General features: G+C 41.8%; 1 protein-coding gene across 1 annotated transcript; it reads left to right on the plus strand.

The window, feature by feature from the left end:
- The first annotated feature begins 10176 nt into the window (after positions 1-10176).
- Positions 10177-12214, plus strand: CALHM6 (calcium homeostasis modulator family member 6). Its single transcript, XM_039224538.1, has 2 exons — positions 10177-10783; positions 11423-12214. The coding sequence occupies exons 1-2, from the start codon at positions 10268-10270 to the stop codon at positions 11843-11845; spliced, it is 939 nt and encodes a 312-aa protein (XP_039080469.1). The 5' UTR covers positions 10177-10267; the 3' UTR covers positions 11846-12214.
- Positions 12215-12494: the final 280 nt, after the last annotated feature.

A 12494-nucleotide genomic window follows, 5' to 3' on the forward strand; every position in this document is an offset into this window, starting at 1 on the left:
GCTGACAAAAACTGAGGACTGATGGATGTGGGGGGGAGGGGGGGTGGGCATGGAGGAGGGCACTTTGGGGATGAGCACTGAGTGTTATGTAGAAACTAATTTGACAATAAACTATTTGTAAAAAAAATAAAAAAATAAATAAATAAATAAAAATAAAAATATGGCTTCTGCACCTATCAATACCTCTCAATAAGTTCAGGAACTTTGGGGAAAAGATAAAATTAAGGCATTCAATTGGCAAGAGCCATAGAAAGATCAAAATAAAGGTGTAGCTTTCCCATAGAAAACTATAGTCTCATGTTTACTCAGGGTACCTGTACTGGCAAGAGAAAAAGACAGATACATAAAAATTAGTTGAGGGGAGAGGTAAGAAGAGACGGGCAAGAAAGCAAAAGCACATAGTAGATCTGAGAACTATGTTTTGAAAAGAACTGTTACAGTATTGGCAAATATATCTTACTGAAATCAGAGACAAGAATCTTACTAAATAATTTTGGGAGATATTTCAGTCAAAGGAATCATAAACCCAACTGGACTTGTGGTCTCCAACATTGTACAAGCAGCACATGAACTAAGAACACTAGTCTACTCCCAGAAGAGCATATACCCATTGAGTATGTGGCCAAGGACAATAACATAAGAAGACTCTTCAGAGGGTAGAGTCAAGAGATTCAAGGAGCATTTTTCAACTGCCTTGCTTAGAATAGAGACCCTTCTGCTGTTTGCCCAGAAATAATTTCAGAAACATAACAGGTCAATCAGTGCCTGCTGCTGGCTTCCATTTTTTCCTTTCAGAATGAAGTGTTTCTTATGGTTGTTCTGGCCCTGTTCCTTCACTGTACACTGTCTGTGGAGGGGACAGATTAATCTATTACTGTTAGTTCATGGGTCTGTAGCCCAAGAAGGGCCACATGAAGACCTGATGTAGAGACTGTAACACACCACCCAAACTCTGGACTGTGAGCTCCATGTTTGGACTTGTGTGTGTGTGTGTGTGTGTGTGTGTGTGTGTGTGTGTGTGTGTTTTGTTTTGTTTCATTTGTGGGTTTTTTTTTTGTGGGGGTGGGGAGAAGGTTAGTGAGTTCAGGAGTGGGAAAAGAAGTGAAACAAAAGAGTAGCCTATAGTAGAACTAATGATTGTTCCTTTCCTTCCGGCAAATGGAAAGATTACATGTCCTCGTCCCCTTACAGTAAAGTAGACCACAAGAATGTGCTGAAAAACTGAATGGCTATTGGGAGATATCCACCCCCTAGGAGCTAGAGATCTTGCTGGAGCCTCTTTTATAAGAACACTAATCCCACTCTTGAAGACTCTCATGACTTAAACACCTCAGAATGGTCCCACTTACTAATACCATCACTTTTGGAGGTTAGGGTTTCAATGTATGAATGTTGGGGACATATTCTGATCACAGCACTGTCTATAACAAACAGGAAGAAGGACCAGAAAATGCCTTGGAGGCAGGGTATTATGGAATTACCCAAACTTTCCCAAGATGCAAATGCTGCCTAGTAGAAGAATGTGGACACAGAGAAGATGACCTATAAGCTCATCGTTGAAAAGCAATCCCTAAAGAAGACAGAGTTACTTCCTACAGGAGAAGAGTATGCAGCCCCCAGGGCTGGAGCAAGGAGAGTGTGGGGTTCCTGGGAAGAGGCCAAGACTCCATCTAGAAGACGGTGGTATCCCTCCAGCCTGGTTTTCTAGTAGCCCTGAAGATTACCTGTCCATGTGTACAGATGAGAAGCCATTTCAATTAAGTAATGAATTCCCAGAGTGCTTTCTAATATCTGCCCCAACTCCCTCCTCCTTCCATGAGAAAAGAGCAACACTTTAATGGTATTTCTTTTCTTACTGTTCTTGCAACCTGATAATAGCCTCCCAGGAAAGAGATCCTGGGATAAATTGAAATCACTTCTGTTTCCCTAACTCTGTTGCTTAGTTAGGAGCAGTTCCCAGCCTACATTAAACAATATCTTAGCTCATCAAACACTATTGGTTTTCTGGATTTTCCCAATATATAGCTTGTTTTTAATGAAGCTAGGCCAAAACAGGTAGCTCCTGGAAACTCCGGAAAAACTTGTCTGGATCAACATTTAAAAGAAGCAATGGTGGTTTCTAAACTGCTGGAAGCTAACTGTTTATTACCCTTCAAAACCTCCACGATCTAAACTCTCACCCATCTCCTTTCTTTACCATCTGCCTTTCCTTTCTGCCTTGTTTCTGTGACAGTAATGGGTACATAGGATACTCTACAGAGTAGGGTTGAAGAGGAGGCAGATGGGTCTTTCCATTCTGTTTCCCCCAAGATTTGGACAAATGCCACCCAATTCCAACCTTTCAACTTGATCTTTTCCTCGTCTCCTCCTGCTGCTTTTTGCCATCTTCTTGTTCTCAAACACTCAGTTTCTTTATCATCTGTATTCTTCAAACACAGTCAGTTTCTCACTATGATTTATTACTTTTGGCAAGGAGAGGTGAATTATGGCGTTCCAGGCTCAGGGAGCAACCCTTGACATAAGCCCTTTGTGTAGAGAAGGAAGGACAAAGACCCTGTGAAAAGCCTCTTTCCAGACTTGTTCCTCAGAGACTCTATTAGATGAAGACATTTCATGTTTAGTGTTTTTTAATTGTAGAAGAAACTTCCGTGTTTTAAAAAAGGCAAACACTGAAGAAAAATATACAAGAGAGATTGCTCTCTCCCTGCATTCATTTCCAACCCTCTCCGTTACTTCTCAAAGGTAAACATTGACAGTATTTTTTTAAGTTTATTTATTTTTGAAAGAGAGGGAGAGAGCAAGCTGGGGAGGGGCAGAGAGAGAGAAAGAGACAAGGGTCCAAAGCAAGCTCTGTGCTATCTGATGTGGGGCTCAAAACCATGAACCATGAGATCATGACCTGAGCCCAAGTCAGACACTTAACCAACTGAGCCATCAAGCCACCCCTTGACAGTATTTTTTAATCTTGCAGAATATTGTACGCATCTGCAAGGGAGATATATAGATTTTCTTTTTCTTTTCTTTTTTACACAAACGTATGACATGCAGAATTTTTGTTTACCTTTTCCAATTAACATGTCAACTCTGTCTTTTCACCCATACCAGAACATACAGATCTACCTCAATCATATGCACTTACCTTGTATTCCATTTGCATAGATGTGACTATTTTCAACATGTGGCATATTTCATATGATATATTCTTACTTTATTTTATTTATTTTAAGTAATCTCTATACGCAAGGTGGGACTTGAACTCATGATCAAGAGTCACAAGCTGTACCAATTTAGCCAGCCAGGTGCCCCTCGTGTGATATATCTTTTAGGAAAGATCTTCCACAACACTTTTTAAGTTCTCCATAGAGTTAATGTAATTTTTGGGGGGATTTTGCAATAACTTTATTTATAATTTGAAGAAACCCAAATTTCCTCCTATTGAATTACTTTTTTCTTTATTCTTGTCCTTTAGACTTATTTGCTATTCACTATTATTATCTTTGGAAATCCAAATCTTTGATCATAGTTCACAAACTGGAAACCAAATTTGACTGCAGGGGAACTGAGGCTTGTGATAAAGCAAAGTATAAGTAAGTGGCCATTGACAATGAAGCGCTAGCACACATTACAATCACCTATGAAATAATTTGAGTCAATAGAAAAACATAATTTAATTTACCAAAATTCCAAATAGACATGGGTTTTGAGAACCATGGAGGGAAAAGTAGAACCTTTAATAGACTTAAGGTGTCAGATGATGACAATGATAATGACAACAGTGATGACAGTAAAGACTGGCCACATCTAGATTCTCAGAGTTAAAATAATCATCTTTTGAAAAAAAATATTTTTAGTGTGTGATTCAGTGAACATTTAAAATTTTGTGATAGCTTTAGAAAATTCATGCTAAGAAAAAGAGAAAATAATCTGTAAGGTTACTTGAAACGTCATGGGATTGCCATTTAATAAATGACATTCCTGTGTTAGGAAAAGGGTATGATCTTTCCCTACTTCTGCTTTAAACTTCCATTGAAAGAACATTGATAAACATTCAAAAATCCTCGGGGCGCCTAGGTGGCTCAGTCCATTAAGCGTCCGACTTCAGCTCAGGTCATGATCTCATGGTTCGTGGGTTTGAGACGCGCGACAGGCTCTGTGCTGACGGCTAGCTCAGAGCCTAGAGCCTGCTTTCGATTCTGTATCTCCCTCTCCTTCTGACCCTCCCCTGCTCTCTCTCTCTCTCTCTCAGAAATAAAACCTTAAACATTTTTTAAAAAACATTCAAAAATCCTCAAAAAATAACAGGTTAATATTTTCAAATACATACATAAACAATAAATCCATAAATTATAATGCACAGAAAAGAATTCTCTAAGACTGTCAGATTTTTAAAAATAGCTTATTTTTGGCATTTAAAGTTGTGTCTTGTACATGGTGGATACCTACATAATAGTTAAATTTGGTTTGACTTTACTCTCCTGGATGGGTCTTGGGGCCAGGATCAACATGCTGCTAAAATTTAGCAGTCATATTCCAAGCAGGATCATACCACTAGTCTGAATTCTCATGAAGACTACCGAGAATAATGTTTGAGAACTAGCTCACTCGAAGATGACTAAAAGGCACTTTTATTTTTTTTAATATAATTTGTTGTCAAATTGGTTTACATATGATACCCAGTGCTTATCCCAACAAATGCCCTCCTCAATGCCCATCACCCATTTTCCCCTCCCCCCCACCATCAACCCTCAGTTTGTTCTCTGTATTTAAGGGTCTCTTATGGTTTGCCTCCCTCCCTGCTTGTAACTATTTTTTTCACCTTCCCTTCATCCATGGCCATCTGTTAAGTTTCTCAAGATCCACATATGAGTGAAAACATATGGTATCTATTTTTCTCTGCTTATTTTACCTAGCATAATATCCTCCAGTTCCATCCACGTTGCTGCAAATGGCGTGATTTTATTCTTTCTCATTGCCAAGTAGTATTCCATTGTATATATAAATGACATCTTCTTTATCCATTCATCAGCTGATGGACATTTAGGCTCTTTCCATAATTTGGCTATTGTTGAAAGTGCTGTTATAAACATAGGGATACATGTGCCCCTGTGCATCAGTACTCCTATATCCCTTGGGTAAATTCCTATTGCTGGGTCATAGGGTAGTTCTATTTTTAATTTTTTGAGGAACCTCCACACTGTTTCCCAGAGCAGCTGCACTAGTTTGGATTCCCACCAACAGTGTAAGAGGGTTCCCATTTCTCTACATCTTCACCAGCATCTATATTTTCCTGATTTGTTCATTTTAGCCACTCTGACTGGTATGAGGTGATATCTCAGTGTGGCTTTGATTTGTATTTCCCTGATGATGAGGGACGTTGAGCATCGTTTCATGTGTCTGTTGGCCATCTGGATGTCTTTTTTGGAAAAGTGTCTGTTCAAGTCTTCTGCCTATTTCATCACTGGATTATTTTTGAGGGGTGTGTGTGGAGCTTGGTGAGTTCTTTATAGATTTTGGATACTAGTACTTTATCCAATGTGTCATTTGCAAATATCTTTTCCCATTCCGTCGGTTGACTTTTAGTTTTGTTGATTGTTTCCTTTGCAGTGCAGAAGGTTTTTTATCTTGATGAGGTCCCAATAGTTCATTTTTGCTTTCAATTCCCTTGCCTTTGGAGATGTGTTGACTAAGAAATTGCTACAGTTGACGTCAAAGAGGCTGTTGCCTGCTTTCTCCTCTTGGGTTCTGATGGTTTCCTGTCTCACATTTAGGTCTTTCATCCATTTTGAGTTTGTTTTTGTGTACAGTGTAAGAGAGTGGTCTAGTTTCATTCTTCTACATGTTGAGGTCCAGTTCTCCCAGCACCATTTGCTAAAGAGACTGTCTTTTTTCCATTGGATGCCCTTCCCTGCTTTGTCAAAGATTAGTTGGTCATACATTTATGGGTCCAATTCTGGGTTCTCTATTCTCTTCCATTGGTCTGTGTGTCTGGTTTTGTGTCAATACCATACTGTGTTGATGATTACAGCTTTGGAGTAGAGGCTAAAGTCTGGGAGTGTGATGCCTCCCACTTTGGTTTTCTTCTTCAGTATTACTTTGCCTATTCGGAGTCTTTTGTGGTTCCATACAAATTTTAGGATTGTTGTTCTAGCTTTGAGAAGAATGATGGTATAATTTGTATTGGGATTGCATTGAATGTGCAGATTGCTTTGGGTAGTATTGACATTTTAATAATATTTATTCTTCTGATCTGTGAGCATGGAATGTTTTTCCATTTCTTTGCATCTTCAATTTCTTTCATAAGCTTTTTATAGTTTTCAGCACACAGATCTTTTACATCTTTAGGTAGGTTTATTTCTAGGTATTTTATGGTTCTTGGTGCAATTGTGAATAGGATCAGTTTCTTTATTTCTCTTTCTGCTGCTTCATTATTGGTGTATAAAAATACAACTGACTTCCGTACATTGATTTTGTACCCTGGGACTCTGCTGAATTCATGGATTAGTTCTAGCAGTCTTTTGGTGGAGTCTCTTGGGTTTTCCATGTAGATTATCATGTAATCTATGCAAAATGAAAGTTTGACTTCTTCTTCCTCCATTTTGATGCCTTTTATTTCATTTTGTTGTCTGTTGATGCTAGGACTTCCAACACTATGTTAAACAACAGTGGTGAGAGTGGACATCCCTGTCGAGTTCCTGATCTCAGGGGGAGAGGTCTCAATTTTTCCCCATTGAGGATGATATTAGTGTGGGCTTTTGATATATGGCTTTTATGATGTTTAAGTATGTTCTGGAAGGAACTTTTAGATTCACAGTGTGAAATTCTTTCAAGAGTTTCTTTTCTTTTCTTTTCCATGACATTTTCTTTTTGTGGTTTCTGAAACCCATTCTGACAGTGGTAATGATAGTGCTGAGAAACAAAGTACTATGGTTAAAACAAAACCAAACCCATAACCATTGGTTTTCCAATGTGCTTACCATGAGAATCTCTCACGCATTTTTTAAAAGCTAAAGTAAATTGGTGTTAAATTATAGATTTTCAAAAGTGTAAAGGTCTCTCAAATATTATTTAGTGTACTCTCAAGAGAAAATTCTTGAATCCTCTCCACACCATTAGTATGTTACTCTATTTCCACTAAGCGCTGAACTCTCAGCAATTTCTTCTCCAAACAGAACTGGGTATAAAGGGCTGGGTAATCTTCAGACTCAGAACTCACTAGACTCAGAACTAGAACCACCCACTGCTCTAGAGATGGCAGGGATAGATGTCAGGGATATCACCAGCAGGACAGATACTCATCTGCTGGTGCTGGAAGAAAATTCAGACTGGCAGACAGAACCCAGACTCTCACAGTAATGGTAACCTGTAATAAGCTGGGGAGCACGGTGGTGGCAACCCCAGGAGGTAGTGTTTGGAGACATAAGCTGACCGGATAACAGGCCAGGAAGCAGCTCAGTCTGTAATGAGTTTCAGGGGCAGGATTCTAAACCACATACTGTGGTCTATAAAGCCCCTAAACCCAACCAATCACCTGCAGCTCTGCCCTCAAAATGTGCCAACTGCCTTCTCACCTTTAATGTCCCATCACTCTGGCTTTCTTTCTAACCACAGAATTCCAAGATCCCTTGAACTCCAGAGCTTTGGTCATTCAGATTTATCCTTAAATGTCTTCCCCTTGCAATGGCTTTTTCAGGAAACTCTCTACTATATGATTCTATTTTAATTATTTGCAAAACCTTGAGAGTTGCCTCCCCTATCGATCTCCTCACTAATATAAGCTCAATGAAAGGAGGGTATCTATTTGTGTTATTCCTTGTTGTACCCATTCAAGTTCAATGAAAGGAGGGTATCTATTTGTGTTATTCCTTATAATACCAGGCACTCTTATAAGTTCCTATCATATCCTGAGGGGGTATTAAATATTTTAGATGAATGATTGAATGAACAAATGAACTAATAAACTGTTAACAAACGAATTACTCTAGTCAGATAGGGGACCAACAAAATGAAAGTTCCCATAACTAAAAATATTTGAACCAAATCCTTGAATAAATAACAGGAGCTAGGAAGAAGAGGAAAGCTGTCACCAGATGCAAAAGTCTTGATAAATGCAGCGAATGAGCATGGATGGCAAGAGTGAAGTGAGAGAAGAAGTTGTGTGAGTAGATTGAGTCTTAGTGGAGAATAAACTACTAGAAGATGGACATTGTAATGGGAGAATGGCAGCTAATCCTCCTCCTTCTTGTTTTGAGAAATGTGCAAGAATAAAATAAACCTCACTCAAGAGGACAGAGGGGCACATTTTAGTTTGGTTACAGTTAAGGGAGATTTGGATAAAGCCATCAGCATAAAGGTTGTAGATATAAAGGGATTTGTTCACGGTGAAATGTGGAAAGTGTGGAGGGGGAAGGCAACATCTTTAGGAGATGTGTGGTGGGAGTGAAGAAGAATCTAACAATAAGAGGGCAGAACCACCTGAGGGAAAACAGGAGAAAAAAATTTTTGAGATACAGAAATAAAGAGATGATAGTTATAGTAGAAGTGACGTGCCTCAAATACAGACTTTTGCTGCAAGTTTACAGGGACAGAGAAATGGTCCTCAACTGTCCTGCATGGCAATTTAGGCTCTGATCTGTGGACATCTTCTTAAGACTCACATAGAGAGAATAGCTTTTCATCAAAATGCTAAGGAATGGTGATTTTGTGCCAGGCACTGGTACTGGGAGGTTGCTAAGAAGGCAAGTTGGACTAAGAAAAGAATAATACATTTCTTTCCCATTCTCTAACAAGCCACATGGTTCTTTAGCCTACTTACTCTTCCCAGGTAAATAAGGCATACCTGATGGATGGGTGCTAACAGTAACCAGTTCACTGTGACCTGCCCACCCAGACTCCATAACCAGATACCCTCCTTGTAGTGAGGACCTCGTGCTGGACCACGAAGGGCACACCAATTCTCTTCAGGCAGGAGAGGATCATTGACTCACTGAATATAACTCTTGGTCTAAAACTGAGCATTAATACACATTCTTAAATTATGTACAACACAGTTATTTGTTGTCTCTTCCCAGCATTGCGATGTAAAAGGTAACCCCTCACATTAAACATTCATTTAACGGGCACACCTTATATATAAAGGTGTTTTACATATGGTACTCGATTTACTTGTCTCAACAATCTTGAAAAGCAGGACTATTCTGCTTTTACAAATGGGAATGCAGGGACTCAGAGGGGCGAACTTATTAAATACACACGCAGACACAATGCACCTGACTCCAGAGCCTATGTTCTTTCAAGTACATCTCACCTCACTCTGGAGCCACACACCAAAATGGCTCCATTTCGCCGAAATGGTTAGAGTCAGAGCGATGATGCTTTTTGAGTAACGTGAAGGTGGAGGAAACAACACGTTAGTTAGATACAGCTGCAGTTGGGATTTTGGGGGTTCAATCAGTGTTTTTCGAATAACCATGTCTCTCCCCTGCCTCACCACTCACCTCTGATCAACTTGGTGGTCACTGAGTAAAAATTGGACATTTTTCCAGGTACTGACAGTGTTAGGACATACCTGGGGTAATAAAGGAGGCAGAAGTCAATACAATCTATTCAGTCTAATGACCTGTGGGAGACCAGAGAAGTCAGTGTGAATTAGGCTGGTGATTCTGTCCAGAAGTAGGACAAGAGGGGAACAGAAGATCACGGAGGTACTAGAACTTGAGCCGGGCTTTGCTGCGATTTAGCTTATGAACGAGAAACTAGAAATTTGTCCTTGAGTAATGTTTCCTGTAAATGACCAGTTTTTTTGGTAATCATTTGTCCTGACTCGGAGTTGGCTTGGGAACTAGGGTGGTTACAACAAGGGAGAATCGAGTGTTTTCCTGCTTGCCCAAGTAAAATGTATCCTTTTCACTGGGTAGCTGCATCGAATCAGGATGCGTAAGGAAAGCCCCCTAGTTTCTTGTAAGTTGGATGGAAACGAAGGTAACAATGGAACGGGGTCTGTCCTCAGCCAGGTTCCTGAACTGTGAGAGCAAAGTCACCGAGAGACCCGCGGGCCTCAAAGGTGTGTGTTGGCCAGAGCTCGTCTGCCTGAAATAAGAAAGTGAAAGCTCACGGAGGCCCGAGAGCCCTCTTCCCCTGTCCGGAAGCTGTTGCTTCGCACGCAGAATGGTAAGCCCTAGCCCTCGGCCCACCCAAACCACAGCGAGCGCAGGCCAGGGCAGAGGCAGAAGCGTCCGGCCCGTCCACGGCGCCCTGGGGTACGAGGCCCATGGATAAGTTTCGGGCCGTGCTGGACCTACACCTGAAGCATTCCAGCGCGCTGGGCTACGGCCTGGTGACCCTGCTGACGGCGGGCGGCGAGCGCCTGTTTTCCGTCGCCGTGTTCCAGTGCCCCTGCAGCGCCGCCTGGAACCTGCCGTACGGCCTGGTCTTCCTGCTGGTGCCCGCGCTCGCGCTCTTCCTGCTGGGCTACGTGCTGAGCGCGCGCACCTGGCGCCTGCTGACCGGCTGCTGCGCGCGCGGCGGCCGCGCGGGGCCGCGGGGCGCGCTGGTGTGCGTGCAGCTCAGCGCCGCCGCCGCCGTCGCGCCGCTCACCTGGGTGGCCGTGGCGCTGCTCGGCGGCGCCTTCTACGAGTGCGCGGCCAGCGGGAGCGCCCCCCTGGCGCGGCTCCTGTGCCGCGGCCGCGACGCCACCTGCGAGTCCCAGCTGCCGCTGGCGCCCTGCCACCAGGCCCGGGCGCCCGACGCGCAGGACCTCCTGAAGGAGCTCAAGGCCCAGTCTCAGGTCAGGGGCGCGCGCTGGACGCGGCTGGGAGGAAGGGAGAGGGGCCGGCGGAGGTGCGAGCTGGCGCCCTCGCCCCCGACACGCGACCCCGGAAGACAAACTGGAACGGCAACTATTTCAGTACAACGAACCAAAAGTAGGGAAGGCGCCTGCTCTGTGCCGGATACCGCGCCAGGCCCTTTAGCTCCTACCCTACATTATTCTCTTTTTAGCCAAAACACCAAGTCCAGGTCAAGGTGTTTGTGCGGCCGGAGGAAGGCAGACTTGTTACAATAAAATGAGTCTTCCCGGCTCTAAGGCCACTGCCCCGCACCGCTTCGGGGCATATAAAGCTCAGGGAGTCTTGAAAATGAATGCTGGTTTCATTGGATTTGCCGAAATTCCACGGTTTCGATTCTAGCCGCGTGACATAGAGGCTTTTCCCTGGGCCCTCGGCGGGACTTGGAAAATGACCTGTCAAGCGGTTGTACTGAGGCGGTTGGGAGGTTACCACCTCTTCTTTCTCTTAAGAGACTAAGACCTAAAACTGTTGCTTGTACATCAGCATAACTGTGAGTAGTTCATACTTTATGTAAGGATTCTGAATTTTTTTAAATTAAAAAATGCCACCAAATCTCTGTTTCTTTGTCTTTTCCTCAGGTGCTGGGCTGGATCCTGATAGCAGTTGTTATCATCCTCCATCTGATTTTTACCTCTGTCATCCGATGCCTTTCTCCAGTTAGTTTTCTGCAGCTGAAATTTTGGAAAATCTATATGGAACAGGAGCAGCAGGTCCTTAAAAATCAAGCCACAGAGCATGCGACAGAATTGGCCAAAGAGAATGTGAAATGTTTCTTTGAGTGCTCACATCCGAAGCAATACAGCACCCCAAGCATTAGAGACTGGCAGCAAATTTCATCACTATATACTTTCAATCCAAAGGAGCAGTACTATAGCATGTTGCACAAATATGTTAATAGAAAGGAGAAGAGTCAGAGCATCAGATCCAAAGAAGGAGATGCAGTGATTCCCATTCTCGGCTTTGTAGACACACCTGGTATGCACACTACTGCTGAGTTATGACCTTATTAACGGCTACAAGGAAAGTTCTCTTGAGTTATCGCTTCCTTTTTAAAAAATTGTTTAGGACTGGTTTTTTTTGTCGATTTTTCAAATTGTGGAAATAATTTTAAATAAAAAAATTGAGAACTTTATTTATTATATTCATTTTTAAAAAAGGAAGCAAAGTCAAATGATTTTGTCAAAGTGACAAACTGGAGCTAGATCAGAAGTCTTATATCCCTAGTTCAGGGTCCTTTTCAATGAATAATAATGTTGTCAGGTAAAAGGCTATAGTAGCAAAACAGCGAAAGAATGATTGAACTTGTGACCTTTCTTTTAGGTTATCTGATGTTAATTTCAAATTCACTTTCTTGCAGATAATAAATTGTTTCGAACTTTAAAATATGACATCTTATGGCTCTAATGTAGCTACTAAACAAGCAAACAAAATTATCATGAATAGGAAAGTCAATTTTTTCAAAATACAAAGAATGAAAAACCAGGATAATTGCAAGCCTAACTGTTGGTTTGTTTGTAGGGTCAGAGGGCACATTTTAAAACTGTTTATTTTGGTAAATTTCAGATATGCACAAAAGTAGAGAAGATTGTGTTATAAACCCTGGTATAGTTATTATAAGCTTTGACAGAGTAGGGAGGTCAGATAAAACCC

This window comes from Hyaena hyaena, unplaced genomic scaffold (genome assembly GCF_003009895.1).
Source record: "Hyaena hyaena isolate Hyena2069 unplaced genomic scaffold, ASM300989v1 scaffold_1663, whole genome shotgun sequence".
Classification (NCBI taxonomy): Eukaryota; Metazoa; Chordata; class Mammalia; order Carnivora; family Hyaenidae; genus Hyaena; species Hyaena hyaena.

What these genes read in the sequence shown, in the direction of transcription:
- CALHM6 (XM_039224538.1), top strand. Translation starts at nt 10,268, where the DNA reads ATGGATAAGTTTCGGGCCGTGCTGGACCTACACCTGAAGCATTCCAGC. An exon ending in AGCTCAAGGCCCAGTCTCAG is followed by an intron (nt 10,784 to 11,422) that starts GTCAGGGGCGCG and finishes TCTTTTCCTCAG; the next exon opens with GTGCTGGGCTGGATCCTGAT.